At 38.3% G+C, this 18,051-nt stretch overlaps 1 protein-coding gene across 27 annotated transcripts in view; it reads right to left on the reverse strand.

Annotated features, from left to right (window-relative positions):
- The window catches only part of SCMH1 (Scm polycomb group protein homolog 1), a 187,765-nt gene that overhangs the window by 39,298 nt on the left and 130,416 nt on the right, over nucleotides 1–18,051 (reverse strand). For 24 of the 27 annotated variants that reach the window (XM_023258555.2, XM_023258552.2, XM_023258539.2 and 21 more), the window contains 2 exons: nucleotides 3,785–4,017; nucleotides 115–241 (listed from right to left, as the gene is read on the reverse strand). The exons of 2 other annotated variants lie outside the window; for them this stretch is intronic. In XM_023258555.2, coding sequence (XP_023114323.1) covers nucleotides 115–241; nucleotides 3,785–4,017 — 360 coding nt within the window. The remainder of the gene's footprint in view (nucleotides 1–114; nucleotides 242–3,784; nucleotides 4,018–18,051) is intronic. One more of the 27 variants, XM_023258556.2, reaches the window with a different exon arrangement.

Consider the following 18,051-nt stretch of genomic DNA (forward strand, 5'->3'; position numbering starts at 1 on the left):
GATCTGATTTAGGTTTACAAATGGACAGGGGTCTAACTGCTGGTGCAAGACAAGAGAAAGTACAGATACTGGGGCCTGGGCCTTGTTGTAGCTAATACCATGATCTGCTCTTACCTGTGGGGGCCTGCATGGCTGAGCTGGGGATGGTGGCAGCATCTTGGGGTACAGTGCTGGTGTCCGGTTCAGGGGTGCTGGTTGTTGGTGAGGTGGGTGGTGGGTTCAGCAAAGTCCGAGGTTTCCTCTGTCAAAACGGATGGGGAAAAGTTTGCTACCCATGACAGGTAACTTGTCTTCTGATTCCTCTATTCCTAGTACTCAATTCACCCATGAAACGAAGTATGTATTTGTGGATAGGGCTGTGTTTTCACTTTGTTTTCCACACAGAATCTTGCCCCAAACTTTACATACAGTAGATGCTTAGTAAATATTTTCTGAATCTATGTACAAGACTCTGGGCTTCTATAGAGCCAGCGCTTAATTCACTGTCATTTATACTAGATTCAATGTTATCATTTGAAATTCCAGGTTCTTCATCAGCTGGGCACACAAAAGTACAAAAGGCTTAAGTCTACTTTGACATTATTTTGTACTTTGCTTCTCTCTTTAAAAATGGAAACGTTCCTTCCCCTAACTACCAATTCGTTCCTCTGTCTACCTCTTCAGCTTATCATCTGCCATTTCTTATCTTAAACTTTCTACCCTAAGATTTGAATCTCTAACTAAATTACTTCTCTAAAAGCTCTGCAATTTTACCTGGGCTCTGCTTTTACAGTAATATCTGTCCCTTCTGCCTGGAATGGCCTTTCTTTCTTTCTTTCTTTTTTTTTTTTTTTTTTTTTTTTTACCTTATAGGTATCTGTTTATCCAGGAAATTTTTTCTAGATTTCCTCTAGATACTGTCTCTTTTGTGCTATCTCTGTACTTTGTATTGCATCTGTCACAATGTATTGTCATATGTATTTACATACTGGGGTCCCCTATTAGCCTGGAGCTCCTTGAGGGTCTGATTCTGAGTACTGTTCCTAGTATGGAAATTGCCATATAATAAGTCTCAATAAATATTTTGAATGAAGCACACAGTACGGAATACCAATAATGGGGGAAGGATTACAAATGATTTAAGAAAAATCGAATATCTCTTCTATGCTGTTCAGGGCAGTCTGTAGGAGAGAAAGATCTCAGAAGGTTCTTTCCAAGAAATAGTTTTCTAAAAGCCTTTCTGAATGCAAGGAAATTGTAATCATCACTGAGGTTCAGAAATCCCTGTTTACTAAATGTCCCATGTTGTTTCCACTGCTGGGAGCTATATAAACCTGTCTGCCTTCTAGGAGTGTATTATCTAAAGTGACAGCACCAGTGACAGCAGGCATATATAAGATGGCCTTGTCTGTGGAAGTTATCATACAAACATGAAACATTCAAAGCATACATGGGACATGGACATTTCTTTTTTCTTTCTTTCTTTTTTTGGATACTGCTTAAAATAAAAGTTTAAATAAACAAGGAGCCAGGGAAGAAAGGAAACATCAGTTCAACTTCACTGAGTTGGTGGTGGGATTTCACGGGATCCCTGAAGGAACAAGCCTGGTAGGTTAGGAGCCCAAATATTGTAGCAGAAAGCAGAGAGATGGAAGACATCATTATTATTTGAGATACATGTATCATATCTATTCATATATTACCTCATCTCCATTTTATTGGTGAGAAAACTGGAGCTCAGAGCCTTACTCAAAGATGTTTCTCACAGTCACACAAGTGGTAAGAAATGGAAATGAGATATAAACCTGTTTGTCTGGCTTCAAAGCCTCTGCTCTAGTCATGAGACCACTTCACTTTAGAAGGGAACAGAAGGGTCATGGGTTAAGTGGAAGGCATATACATTTACAGAAGTAGGCATAAGGACAGGAGGGGGAATTAGCGAGTCAAATGCCAGCCCATAAAATACAGGATAAGATAAGAATTATTGTTTTCAAGAGGGTTGGAAAGAACGGGGACTTTGGTTATTACTATGTTTAGGACTTCCCAAGGAAGCAGAGCAGCAGCGATCATAGAATCGCAGTGTTTAGGTTTTGAAGGATCTCAAAGGCCACTTAATCCAACCATCTCTCTCCTACTTCCCTCTCCTGAAAATATCCCTCCCATATAGTCATCTAGTCCCTGACAAAATGCCTCTAGTGATGGAAGATCACTACTTCCTCTTTCTCTTTTCTTCTTCTTCTTCTTCTTCTTCTTCTTCTTCTTCTTCTTCTTCTTCTTCTTCTTGGCAGATCACTACTTCTGTTTTGGGATAGATTTAACCGTTCCTTTTATGTTGAGACAAAGTCTATCTGCTTGAGTTTCTACTTTTTAATTCTGTCTTTGCAAACTGTCAAGGTTAATCTGATGCCCTTAAAATGTCTTCACATCATCAAAAGCATGGCTTCTTGGCCTTGGAATCTTTAGAGCCTTCAGTGTCTCTCCATAGCAGGAGAATAAGAAGAGAGTAGTGGAGACAAAAATGAATGAGGACTTGGGCTAGGGGTTAGTGATAGATAGATCAAGAGCACATATATTACATAGAAGATGAGGATGTGATATCAAGAATTCAAAGCCAATAAATAAGATCATCTCAATTAGAACATCATAAGTAAAATCATCCATCCATCCTGCATATATTGAACATTTCCCAAGAGACTAAGATATAAGGCACCACAGGAAAAAAGAGAAAAGAACAAGACTAGGTTCCTGACCTTGAGGAGCTTGTATTCTAGAAGAACTGAAGTCAACTGGAGCTAATACACAAAGCCAAAACAGTCAACCAACCAAACTTAGGGAAGAACTCATGAGATTAGAATGGAGTGCCCAGGGAGAACTAGGTATCATTTCTACATTGAAACTCAGGTGGTCTAGTTCAGGAGGGAGATGCAGAAAATCCCCTGACAAAAAGTGAGTGGAGAAGATGATGCCAAAGGAAGCCCTAGAGAAGCAGCTGAGGAACTTTCTTACCAATGGTTTCCCTAAGGAAGACACGCATGAAGAATTGGTCATGACTAAAAAAAGGTGGTTCTTGCAGTAATGGTGCTCAGTGACGCTTGACTCAGCGGTCTTGTCCTGTACTACATGTAAGTGTTAGCTCCTTCAGGAAATGTGGGAGAGTACCCATGGTGCCCATGGTAAGGCATCAGTGACCCTGGAACTAGAACATGTGGGGCCCCATCTCTGGAACCTTTGCCATTTATTAGCTATGTGACCTTAGGGAAGTCCTTTCACATCTCTTAAGTCTCAATTTACTTCACTATGAAATGACATTAACATCATTCATCTCCTAGGTTCTTGTGATCATCACGTGATATGTATGTTATGGTGTCTGATAACAGAACCTTATACTTGCTAGGTATTCAGTAATGTTCTTTCCTTCTTCTTAAAAGAAGGGGCAGGATTAGAAAAAGAAATACATGTACAGAGTCAATTTTCTGTTTCTGTTCATGTGCTTGGGCATTCATTCTGGGTAGGTTAACAATTAGGAGCAGGGCCTTTCATTGAGGGAAGACATTAGACCAGAATTTCCTCAAATGTAACTCTCACAGTCAAAATGTGTTTCTTATCCACACCATCCTATCTCTACATTACCAATTCCCAGGTAAGTTAGCTAAGCAGGGATGACAATGTAGGAGATTCCTGTTTAAAAGTATACACAAGGTGGAAAATAGGGCCAGACATGCCCCTTTCCAAGATGGATGGATATGGGTGAGTTACCCCTTTATAACCCTTTATCCCTTTCTGGGAAACCCATATTTTTACCTACCTTACTGCCAGGTTTGGGACCCCTCTTCTTTGGGAATTTCAAAGGTTCAGCTGACTTGGATGGGGTAGAGATGGGGTGGGGAATTAGGGGCTTGGGTGTCCGGCCCCGCTTCTTTCCTGGTTTACGCCCCCTCTGCCCTGGTTGATGGTCCAAGATAGTTTTGGTGCTGCTGTGGATGCTGGGCTTCTCAGTGTTCACATCAGATGCAGGATAGGGATTCTTTGGAATCACAACTGCAAGAAAAAGACTCATTCTATCACCCCCTCCACCCACCTGCATTCCCATCCCAAACAGAGGGGGAAAAAAAAAAGACTTGCTACTTGTGCTTGGGTAGTTTTATCCCAAGAAGCTAGTTTCCTGGCATCTGACCTAAATGTTAGAAAATCTCACAGGAGAACTGAATTTAGATTGGTTAGAATTGGAAGTTTTAATTATTTCTGGCAGATGCAGAGAAAATATTAAATTTTTCTCCCCAAGGCATCTAGTTAAAGCATATAAACAGAACCCATAGGCTCAGAGATGGAATGACTTTTAGAAGCCTACAATCTCTTCCTGCTAAGAATGAAGATCCAAGGCTCAAAAGAGGAAATGATACCTTCAGGTTACACAGTGAACAGGGGATAAGGACTTATGTTTTAAACTGGGCCCGGACAACCAAGTTAGGAATTTTCTACATCAATTCACTTAAAGTTTTAGTGTGATCATTGCAATGAGGAGTAGTGAAACACATGGACATACATACACACATCTGACAGCACCTCTCCTTACACCCTTACTTTAAAAATTGTTTCTCCACATTACCTTCAAGGTGAAGTCCAAATTCTTTGCTCTGATATCCAAGCACTTTTGCGACTTTACCCCTGACTTGCTCTCCAGTTATGTCTGATGTCATTCCCTGACACACATTCCCCACCCCCACCCCCATGCTCTAGCCCAATTGTTTCCCGAAGTCAAATGTTCTGCCCCTGTAGCCCAATTGTTTTCTGCACACCATTTCATTCAAGCAAACATCAATACTCAGTTTTCAACACTCAGCTCCAGGGCCACCTCCTCATTGAGGCCTTGTGTGACTATTCCCCAAGTTAAGTCAGTGCCACTTCCCCCCACACCCCAAGCATTCTATACATATCTATGTCAGTACACTTTCCATTTTATATCTGACTATCCATTTTCTCCTTAAGGGACATCTAATTCACTCCACAAATAGTTACTGAGCACTTACTATAGGTTAGCAAAACACCGTTTTCACTCTCATGGAGCTTACCTCCTCGTTGGGGAGACAGAAAACAGACAAATAAATACATAACATAAGGGCAGGTAAGTGCTGTGATTAAAACTAAAGGAGGGTGAGGAAAGCCCACTCTGAGGAGGTGATATTTATACAGAGAGCTCCCCAATGAAATAAAGGCAAAGCATTATGAAGATGTGAGGAAAGGGCCTTCCAGGTAGGGGGCACATAACAAGTGCAAAGATCCAGAGATGGGGACATGTTAGTGTGTCTGAGAAACAGTAAGGAGGTCAGTATAGCTAGAATTGAGTGAGTGAAGAGTGTCGGAGGTTCAGGTTAGAAAGGGAGTAGCAATAAGATCGTGCAGGCCTTTGCAGAGGATGAAAATGAATTTGAACTTTCTAAGTATGAAGGGAAGCTGCTGGAGGATTATGAGCAGGGGAGTGGCAGGATGTACTTGAAAGGAACCTTCTGGCTTCTCTGAGAGGCGGGAGGCAGCAGGAGTAGAACTAGGGAGGCTAGTTCATAAGCTAATTCCAGTGGGCAGGTAGAGGATAATGTTGTTTATGCTTCTAGGTAGGATATAATAAATTATGATGAAAAGTTAGATACATTCTTGAAGAGACACTGCAGTGTTGTAGAAATCACAGGGACTAGATGAACTGGAACTCCAGACCTGAGTGGGGGAAGGGCTTCCGAGGTAGCTGACACTGTTTTGTTTCCTGAGGGCATTTGTCAGTTTGGGGCATGAACTGAGGCTCAGGCTTGGCCTATGCAGAGGACCTCTACTGGAGGAAAGAGAAATCCAACAGGCTGCTATGACTGATTGGTATTTGAGCTCCATACGTGTGTCCAATTTTCCCCATGGGACATTTGCTGAGTTCTGAGTCTGCGCAATGGAGATATGAAGCTAGGCCGAGAGCTTATAACAAGGCAGAATGAAATCTCTCATAATTTTGTGGTTTAGGGGATAAATGAGGTCCCACTAGAAGGAGGAGGTGTACCTCAAACATACCTCCTCAAGATAAATGCCATATTTTGAAATTGTAAGGAGTAAGAGGTTAAAGAGCCAAACCCCTAACCTCTCAAAGGTAGGACAATCTCTTGCAATTTTTCAGGGCTAAGGAGATAGAGACCTATTAGGTTCTCAATCAAGAGCCCAGGAGGGCCCATGTCCAAGAAACAGGGATAAGCTACAGGTACAATCCAGACCTGGAGTAGCTCAATCCATGATTAGATTGAGAGAATCAGGTCCTTATCCTAATTAGATTAACAGAAGTAAGGAAGAATTATATCTGATGGAAGATACTAGTGGGAGCCTTAACAGTTCTTTTATATAAAATATCCAGTATATCACACAAAAAATATTAGATATAATAAGAGGCAGAAAAAAGTGGTAATCAAGAGAAAATGCAGACAATAGGAGATTTATATATGATCCAGATAGAGGAACAGAGACTTTAAAGTAATCATAATTAATATGTAAAGAAAGTAGAGGAAAAGATGAACAAAATGTAAGAAAAGGTAACACCCACAGAAAACTGGAATCTATATGAAAAATTAAATGAACATACTGGAATTAAAAACATGAGACATTAAGAACTCGTTGGATGGATTTAAGGGAAGACAAGATCCAGCAGAAAAAAGGATGAATGAACTTGAAGAAAAATCAATAGAAAACATCCAAAATGAAGCAAAAGTATGGAAAAAACAGATTAGAGCATTAGAGACATGTGGGTATAGTCAATGGATCCAAAATATGAGTAACTATAATCCCAGAGCAAGAAGACAGAGAGAATGAGGCAAAAGTAATATTTAGAAACCAATGAAAGAAGAAAGAGCTCAGCAATTGACAAGCAGCAAAAATCTAAAAAAATACCTCAAACTATACCAAGACACATAACTGTTAAACTGCTGAAAATAAAATATAAAATACAAATAAAATGAAACACAGAGATAAATATTTTAAAGCAGTCAGAGAGAAAAGAGGCATCTTATCGGAGCATCAGTAAGATTGATGGCTGACTTTTTAACAGAAACTATAGAAGCCAGAAGCAACAGAATGCTATATTAAGGGGCTAAGATATACAAACTGCCAACCTACAGTTCTATACCCAGTGAAAATTTCCTTCAAAAGTGAAGGTGAAATAATTATTTTCAGATAAATCAAAGCTGAGAGAACTTGTTACTAGCGGATCTAAACTACGGGAAATAAAACGGAAGTTCTTCAGGCTGCAGAAAAGTAATCCCAGATAGAATGATGAAACTGCAGAAAGAAATGAAGAGCCCAAGAAAGGGTAACTATGTGGCTAGATATAAAAGAATTTAGAACAAGAACTGACTATTTAGAACAAGAAGTTATAAAATGGTTTGTAGAGTTCACAATATATGTATTAGTAAATTATATGAAACCAATAGCACACAGGATGGAAGTAGGGGACAAAAGGAGTTAAACTTTGTTAAGAATTTTGCATTATTTGGGGACTGGTTACAAAAACGCTTATTTAAGGAAGACTTTGATAAGTCCATGATACATATTTGCATAGTATAGCTAACTAAAATAAATAAATTCTGCTGTGGTTAAATAATTATACAAGAATGTATACTAAAAGCTATGGAGAGAGAAATCGAAGAATAAAATATATCTGATTAATCCAAAAGAAGTCAAGAAAGGAAGAATAAAGAAATGAGGAAGAACTCAAAGAGAAAACAGAAAGAGAAATGCAAAATAGTGACTTAAATCCAAATGAATGATTATATTAAATACAAATGGATTAAGTAAAACAATTAATAGGAAAAAATTAACATACTGCACCAAACTTCCCCCGTCCCAGTACCCCAATTAGATCTGTTTACATGAGGGCCTTGAAATATAAGGACACGTGAAATATAACATAGATAAAAAGATACAAACAGATGTAAAAACATATACCCTGTAAACATTAAGCAAAAGAAAGCTCTTGTGGCTATATTAATGTCAGACAAGTCAGTCTCTAAGGCAAGAAGTATGACTAGACTAAAAAGGAACATTTCATCAAGATAAAATAGTCAATTCAAAAGGAAGCTATAATAACCTTAAATTTATATATACCTAATAACACAAAATATATAAAGCGAAAGTTTAGAAAACAAAAAGGACAAATAGACAAATACAAATTATGAATTGGAGATTTCAACATATCTCTCTCAGTAACTGATAGGTTAAGAAGCTGAAAAAAACAAAACAAAACAAAACGGTAAGGGTAGGGAAGATGTGAATAACTCAATTAACTAACAACATAAAATAACCAATTAACCAACCAACTTAATTGACATATATAGAACACTACACCCAATGTGTATAGAATTCACTTTCTTTTCAAATACTTATGGAATATGCTGGGTGAACAAGCAATCCTGAATAAAGTTCAAAGAATTAAAATCATACAGAACAAGTTCTCTAACCACAGCAGCATTAAATAATTAATTACTGTTTTAGTCTCAGCCACAGTCTTCAATAACATTTATTTTTATTAAAAAAATTTTTTTTAATGTTTTATTTCTGAGAAAGAGAGAGACAGAGAGTGCAAGCTGGGGAGGGGCAGAGAGAGAGGGAGACACAGAATCCGAAGCAGGCTCCAGGCTCTGAGCTGTCAGCACAGAGCCCGACGTGGGGCTCGAACTCATGAACCGTGAGATCATGACCTGAGCCGAAGTCAGGCGCTTAACCAACTGAGCCACCCAGGCGTCCCAATAACATTTATTTTTAGAAAACACTGTTGCTTTGGTGTTTTAGGAAAACTTTTACAAATCCGTCTATATTAATAAATTCTAATGCAGCAGGAAGATAAACAAGTTAGTGTGTTCAGTTCCACTACCAGTAACACAGAAATATTTACAGCTCTAAAAACACAGACCTGCAGGCAGGAACTTAAGGAATTGCAGATTCTTCTGTACCAGCTGATTCAACTTATACATCTGCATTCATTTGTTTATTCTAATCACTGCTTAATAAACTATGTTTTAGAAGTGAAAAGGAAGATTCTTATATTTTTCTGCTTTGATACCTTCAGTCTTTTTTCCTTTTTAAAAATTTTTTTATTTGTGTATAGTTAACATACAATGTTACATTAGTTTCAGATGTACAACACAGTGATTCAACATCCCATTATATGTTATGCTATACTCACAACAAGTGTAGCTGACATCTGTCACCACACAATGCTATTATAATATCATTAAGTATATTCCCTATGATGTAGCTTTTATTTTCACACCTTATCCATTCCATAACTGGAAGCCTGTATCTCCCACTCCCCTTCGTCCAACCACAGTGGAATTTAAATAGGAATCAATAACAGGAAATTAACTGGAAAAATCCCAAATGCTAAGAAATAACTCAAACACCATAAAAATAGAAATAAGAAAATTCTTGGAACTTAAAATTCATGAAAATATGACAGATCCAAATGCGTGAGATTTAGCTAAAGCGGTGTTCAGAGGGAAATGTATAGCTTTCAATGTTTATATTAGAAGAGAAGAAAGGTTAAATAGTGATCTAAGCTTCTACTTCAAAAAGCTAGGAAAAGAACAGCAAACTGAACTCAAAAAAAGTAGAAATAAGGAAATAATGTGAGTGGATAAGTCAATGGAAAAAAGAAAGCAGACATATTACAGAGAAAATCATCAAAGTTTGGTTCTTTGAAAAGATAACCCCTTGACAAGCCTGATTAAGGAATGTAAAAAGGAAACACAATCTACAAATATCAAGAATAAAAGAGTGGATTTCATTATAGATAACCCAGACATTAAAAAGATAATAATAGGACATAATGAATAACTAAATGCAACTACATTTGAAAATTCAAATGCAACTACATGGGAGACTGAAAATGCAACTACGTGGGAAACTTCCTTGAAAAGATGACTTATTAAAATGGACACAAGACCGAATAGAACATGAAGGGCTGTGTACATAATAAAAAGATTGAAATTGAAATGAAAAACCTTTCTGCAAAGAAAATTCCAGGCCCAGATGCCTTCACTGGCGAATTCTAGCAAACATTTAAAGAAGAAATAAAAATAACAACAGAGTGTACAAAGTCTCTTCAGATAAACGGAAGAGGGACACTCCCCAACTCATTTTATGAGGCCAATGTCATCCTCATACCAAAGCATGACAAAGGTATTACAAGAAAACAAAACTATAGACTAATATCCCTCATGAGCATAGATGCACAATCTTTAACAAACATTAGCAAACTGAACGCAGCAATATATAAAAAGGATAATATATTGTGACTAAGTAGTTTGTATCCCAGATATACAGATTGTTTAACAACAGAAAAAAAATCAGCTGAACTTACCACATATACAAAATAAAGAAGAGAACCCATATATCATCTCAATAGATGCAGAAAAAAAGCATTTGACAAACTTTAATACTCATTCATGATAAAATTATCAGCAAATTTGGAATTTCCTTAAGGCAAGGGCATCTATAAACAGCAGAGGCAACAGCACACTTAACGGTGAAATATTGAATACTTTATTACTGAATCATGGAACAAGATAAAAATATTCACCATCATCACTTCTAGTCAACATTGTATTGCAGGCCAATGTAACAAGAAAAAGAAATAAAAGCTACAAATATAGGTTGTAAAAAAGAGCACTATTTTCACATGACATGATTTTTTACATAAACCATTCCCCTCCCACCTACAAAATCTACTTAAAATTAAAAAATGAGGGCACCTGGGCATCTTAGTTGGTTACACATCTGGCTCTTGACTTCGGATCAGGTCATGATCTCACGGTTTGTGAGATCGAACCCCACAATGGGCTCTGTGCGACAGTGTGGAGCCTGCTTAGGTTTCTCTCTCTATCACTTTTTCTCTGCCCCTTCCCCACTTGTGCACACTCTGTCTCTCTCTTTCCCTCTATCAAAATAAAGAAATAAACTTAAAAAAAATTGGAAAGGTCACTACATATAATCCAATATACAAAAATCTATTTCTATATATACTAATAATTAGAAAATGAAATTTAAAAACCCTAAATCAAATACTCAGTGAAAGATATGCAATACAATCACACTAAAAACTGTAACACATTCTAAGAGAAATTAAAGAAGATCTAGATAGCACATGGTCATGAAGAGATCTGTCACTTTCAGGGTTTAGAAGACTCAAATTGCCCTCTCAATGCTCATCAAATTGATTTAAAGAGTCAATGCAATTCCAATCAAAATCCCAGCAGTTTTTCTGTAATGTGTGTGTGTCCAAATTACCAAGTTAATTCTAAATTTTATTAGGAAATGCAAAGGATCTAGAATAGCTAAGTCAATCTTGATAAGTAACAGCAAAGCTGGAGGGAATACTACATCATTAGATATCAAGACTCATTATAATAGAGTAATGAAGACATGTGATACTGGTGTTAAAGACAGATAGTCAAATAGATCAATGGAACAAAACAGAGTCCAGAATTAGACCTACATATCCACAGTCATCTTATTTATGACAAAGGTGCCCCTGAAACTGTATGGTGGTGGTGGTGGTAAAGGGCAACACGACTTCTTCAATAAAATTGTGCTGAGTCAAATAGATATCCACATGGAAAAGAATGAGACTTGAACCCTACACTTCATATTGGATACGAAAATTAACATGAAATCTAAAGCATCAAACTTTTCCAAGAATACAGAGGGTACTATCTTCAAAACTTTGGTGGAAGCAAGATTACACATGGCACGCAAAGCATTAATTACAAAAAAACTGACCCATATGACTTCATTAAAATAAAAAATTCCTGTTCCTCAAAAGACAACATGAAGAAAGCAAAAGTGAAACCTAGGGAGTGGGAAAGGATACACAAAACACGTAGGTCAGAAAAGTAATATCCAGAAAATATTCAAAATCTCCTAAAAGTATGGAATAAAAAGAATGACATTCCACTTGTAAAAAGATGACACTGGAAGAGCCATGTCACAAAACTGAATATACAAATAGCTGATAAGGACATGAAAAGTTGCTGAACATTATTGGTTACCAAGTAAAGTGCAAATTAAAGCTGTGAGACACTACATCTCCCCCAAAACTGCTAAAATGGAAGGTGTGACAGTACCTGAATCGGTGAGGAGTACCAAGCAACTAGCACACTCGTGCATCGCTGATGGCAATGGAAATCACTCTGAAAAACCACTTAGCTTTATGCTCTCCCCCAGCAATCCCACACCTTGGGATATACCCAAGAGGAACGAGTGGCACAACCACCAAAAGACATGTACTAGAATGTTCACAGCAGCATTTTTCAGAAGACCCCCTGGGAGGGATTTCAGGCATTATCTAAAAGGTCTGAAGATATACATACTCTATGATTCAGCAATTCCGATCTCAGGTATAAACTCCACAGACATTCTTGAGCATGTACACTTAACATACATGTAAATGAATGGTTATAGCAGTGTTATCTGTAGTAACTGAAAACCTGACATGATCCAATGCCCATTATCAGTAAAATGTACTTTTAAAAAAACGTAGTTTTCAGAGTATGGTCTGAGAACTCCTTCCTTGAAATCCTTTTGGGGGTCTGTAAGATGAAAATTATTTTCATGATACTAAACCATTATCTCCTCTTTTCACTCTCACTCTGTCACATGGAGTTTTCCAGAGGCTATATGTGTGATATCTTCATTCTGACAGCTAATGGAGTATGTATTTGCATAATATACAAGTATATTCTTATGTTTTAAAAAGTTCTAGGTTTTAATTTCTAACACAGTGATATGGATAACCCCCAGAAAGACCTTGGGGTCTTAAGGGATACAAAAGTTTCCTGATACCAAAGGATTTGAGAACCACTGATCTCTAATTATAATCACTTCCTTGCCTTTCTTTTTCCAACACACTTACCTAGAAAAAACCCCAGTCTAATTCTCTACCTGTTCCACACTCAAACCTCAGTAACTTAACATGCCAAATGTTTAAACTGATTACTGTAAACCCTAAGATTGCCCCCTATATCTCTAGTAACAGACTATGGAACCTGAGCTGGGCAGGGAGGTAAGTCATTTATTTACTTTGGAGTTCCTGCCATCACATGACAAGGTGCCAAGTTCCTAGCTGGGGCCTAGCACATGTTTGTAGAATAAAAAAAAGAAAACAGATATAAAAGATGAACTGAACAGGGCTTTACCTGGCCTTCTAACAGTCAGAAAATAGTTGTTTTTCCTCCTTCTTCTCTTTTCCCTTAAGGCTAGATATAAAAGTCCATGATGCCAACTGCTAAAGAGGTTGCCCTCTCCAGCCTGAAGGATCTGGGCAGAAGAAACTAACCAATTATATTTAACAGTTCAGAAAAATCAGGGCATGCAGGTCATGTGTGAGAAGCTAGCACTGAGATTAAACTTCATACTAATTTAAAAGCTTCTTGATAATGGATTTCTTAAGCTGTCCTTAGGGATTCCAGGATTTGGAAGTTCTTCCCATCAGGAAGCCCTATTCTACCACATTCTAACTTAATTATCCTAGTTGGAAAAAAAAAATTAGAGTGATATCAGGGGACTGGGGATCTAATTCTAGTTCTGTCCCTTATGGTATGACCTTGAGTGTGTCATTTAAGCACAATCTTTTCTTATTTTTCCAAATGTAAATAATTAAATAATTTAATGACTGCCCTACTTCAGAGAGAAATGAAAGATCAGAATATTCTCCAATGCATTTTGATGCTACTGAGTTTGACAGCATCATACCCTTAACTGACAAAATTCTTGGACATTCATGTGGCCTTCCTAACAATCTTGTGAAAGCTGCATATTATTCTCCTTTGACAACTAAGGACAGCAAGCCTTGGAGAAGTGAAGGGGCAGAGCCAGGCAAGATTCTAGTCTTTGGAGTCTTCACTGGCACACATTCTGCCATACAGCCTAGGAGGAAGAAAGCAATCTCTCTTCCTTCAGGAGCCCGGGATGGGGCAATTCATATGTTAATTAGTTGACCACATCAGTTGAAAATTTAGTAAATTATCTCAAGTGAAAAAAACCCCAACAGGATTGTTGTCCTAGAAAAGCACAATGTTGAGAAGGTTAGTAATCTTTACACAATTAATCACGATTCAGTGGGTATGGACTGGTGTAGAGAAGGCACAAGACAAACCTGGAACACACTGATCAGTAAGTAATAGGGATGCTCAGAAAATGATGGGGTCATGCCAAGAGGACACAGGAGCCAACTTCAAGGGGTTTCCACTGGCCAAATCTGGAACATTTTGAGCATCAAAACAAATAATGATAATAAATTATTACTGAATCAACTAAGTGTGGGTCCATCCTGATGTAACTAATGCATAAATAAAACACAGACGAGAAGGGAAAGCTGTTGCTTATAGTAGAACCCCAACTAATAAATGTGGAAGAAGTGAGGGAATTAGAAAATAGCCATTTGGGTAATAACTGATTCAGGCAAGACTCATCAACAGATGCTAAAACGATTGGGTGAAAATTTGGTGAGAAACAGGAAATTTATAGTCTCAAAGTATTTCTCCACTGGAGGAATTTCTCCATAAGATTATTAATTAATTACAAAGGAATGAACTGAAAAACTTGGTAGACACCGCCTTAACCAAGTAACCAAAGTTACTGCGGTAATGGGACAAACACATACCCTGTATCTCCAAATGTGATACTTTGAGAAGAATGTCACCTTAAGCTCTGTGCTGACAGCTCTGCTTTGGATTCTGCGTCTCCCTGTCTCTCTGCCCCTCCCCGGCTCACACACTCTCTCTCCCTCACTCTGTCTCTCTCTTTCTCAAAAATAAATTAAACATTAAAAAATGTATAACTTGAAATGTATAACCAAAAATATATAGCCTAACTGTGAGGTAATATCAGACAAACCCAAATTGAGCCTCTGTCTATAAGATAACGGAGCAAACATTTATAAAGAAATACTGAGGTCATGAGAGACAAGAAGAATGATGGAAAGACTGTTCCAGATTAATGGAGACTAAAAAGACATGACAATTAAGTGCAACTCATGAACCCAAATTTTCTTTTCCCAAAAGGGCATTATTGGGACGATTGGCAAAATAGGAATAAAGTTTATAAATTAGCTACTGGTATTGTATTGATATTAATTTTCTGGTTTTAATAATGTTAAAAGGCCTACAGATTAGCTCTAAACACCATACCAGTGTTAGTTTTCAGATTTTTTTCTAAGATTTTTATTTTTAAGTAATCTCCACACCCCATGAGGCTTGAACTCACAACCCCAAGATCAAGAGTCACGTGCTTCACTGAGTCAGCCATGCACCCCTAATTTTCTGATTTTAATAATAGTACTATGCTTATAGAAGAGCATGCCCTTGCTTTTGGAAAATATACACTGAAGTCTTTAATAGTAAAGGGACATTATTACACAAGTCATGGTCAAATGGTTCAGAAATATGTATTACTTACTTAGAGAGCCTAATAGTGCAAATGTGATAAGTGTTAGTATTTGGAGAATTCTTTCTTTAAAAAATTTTTTAAGTTTATTTATTTATCTTGAGAGAGAGGGAACAGGGGCAGAGAGACATGGAGAGAATCCCAAGCACTGATGGTGCTTGATGCACTGACAGTGTGGAGCCCATTGTGGGGCTCCATCTCCTGAACTGCACGATCATGACTTGAGCCAAAATCAAGAGTCAGATGCTCAATCTGTAAAGAACTTGCCAAACTCCACACCCAGAAAACAAATAATCCAGTGAAGAGATGGGCAGAAAACATGAATAGACACTTCTCTAAAGAAGACATCCAGATGGCCAACAGGCACATGAAAAGATGCTCAATGTCACTCCTCATCAGGGAAATACAAATCAAAACCACACTGAGATATCACCTCACGCCAGTGAGAGTGGCTAAAATGAACAAATCAGGAGACTATAGATGCTGGAGAGGATGTGGAGAAACGGGAACCCTCTTGCACTGTTGGTGGGAATGCAAACTGGGGCAGCCACTCTGGAAAACAGTGTGGAGGTTCCTCGAAAAATTAAAAATAGATATACCCTATGACCCAGCAATAGCACTGCTAGGAATTTACCCAAGGGATACAGGAGTGCTGATGCATAGGGGCACTTGTACCCCAATGTTTACAGCAGCACTTTCAACAATAGCCAAATTATGGAAGGAGCCTAAATGTCCATCAACTGATGAATGGATAAAGAAATTGTGGTTTACATACACAATGGAATACTACTTGGCAATGAGAAAGAATGAAATATGGCCTTTTGTAGCAACATGGATGGAACTGGAGAGTGTTATGCTAAGTGAAATAAGTCATAACGGAGAAAGACAGATACCGTATGTTTTCACTCTTATGTGGATCCTGAGAAACTTAACAGAAGACCATGGGGGAGGGGAAGGGGAAAAAAAAGTTAGAGAGGGAGGGAGGCAAACTATAAGAGACTCTTTTTTTTTTTTAATTTTTTTTCAACGTTTTTTATTTATTTTTTTTGGGACAGAGCGAGACAGAGCATGAACGGGGGAGGGGCAGAGAGAGAGAGGGAGACACAGAATCAGAAACAGGCTCCAGGCTCCGAGCCATCAGCCCAGAGCCTGACGCGGGGCTCGAACTCAGGGACTGCGAGATCGTGACCTGGCTGAAGTCGGACGCTTAACCGACTGCGCCACCCAGGCGCCCCTATAAGAGACTCTTAAAAACTGAGAATAAACTGAGGGTTGATGGGGGGTGGGAAGGAGGGGAAAGTGGGTGATGGGCATTGAGGAGGGCACCTGTTGGGATAAGCACAGGGTGTTGTATGGAAACCAATTTGACAATAAATTTCATATTAAAAAAACTCAAGGAATTAAAGCTGCTTATCAATTGGAAAAAAAAAAAAGAGTCAGATGCTCAACAGGCGCCCCTGGAAAATTCTTTGTGTTACTATTGTAATTTTTCTGTAAAGCTGAAATTACGTCAAAATAAAGTTTTAAAAGAGATTCATGAGTGTGGTACCAAAATGTACACATACACAGGGGATATAAGAACCTGGAGTGGGGAGTGCCTAACTCTGCAAGGGAAGGGACAGGGGGCTAGGGAGACAGGCAAGTGAGACTTGTCAGGCAAGATTTCAAGGAGACAATTTAACAAATCTTTGAAGAATGAATAGATCTTGCATTAGGAAAAGGGCAAGGGTGGAGGGTGAGTAAGGGTACTTCAAACATAGGACACAGGATGTAGAAAGGCATAGAGCTGTAAAAAAGGGATGGTTATATGAGGACCCATGGGTGGTTGTGTATGGCTTAAGTCCATACAAAGGAGAAGCAGAGAAGGTTAGAGACAGAGACTGAAGCCAGCTTGAGAAGAGTCCATAGGACATTTGAGGAGCTCTAACGCACAAAGACTCTGCCAAGAGATGCAGTGGGTACTGTGGCCCTCCATCTGGAAAAAGTAATGGTGAGGTTCGTCGTAAAGACAAAAGTACATCTAAGGCAGGGCAGTAGCACATAAAGTTGTGTAGAACTGGTCTCCCCTCCTTGAAAAATTTCTTCTGATATGTGCACATAGGTGTGTATCTAATCCTTACTCCCTTGCTATAATAATGACTAATAATGTTGCTAAAAGGCAGACAAACTGTTAAGACTAAGAATGGAGAAAAGAAGCAGTTTACAACTGGATGCCCGTAATGACGGAGTTAAATTTGCTTAAAAGGAACTGAAATTTATTGGGCGCTTACTGTAAAACACACAGTACAGCTATGGACAATCATCATCATCAATAACATTTGGTTCGGTGCGTAAGATGCAGCATATACTGGCAGTTAAAACAATGGGTTTTGAAGTCTTGCCTCCGAGGCAAATATTATTTCTATTTAACGGATGAAACTACTGAGACCTGAGTAACTTGGCCAAGGCCACGTAAGTAAGGAGGCAAGGCTGGAATTCAAATCCAGAATGTCTGACTCCAAAACCCTTGCTCTTTCCCTCATACCATTCACTCATTTGTTCATTCATTCATCCAGAAAACATTCTGTATGAGGAATATATTGCATGGTAGGGAGGCTCCACAGTATGAACCAG

The sequence above is a fragment of the Felis catus genome, chromosome C1, assembly GCF_018350175.1.
Source record: "Felis catus isolate Fca126 chromosome C1, F.catus_Fca126_mat1.0, whole genome shotgun sequence".
Lineage (NCBI taxonomy): Eukaryota > Metazoa > Chordata > Mammalia > Carnivora > Felidae > Felis > Felis catus.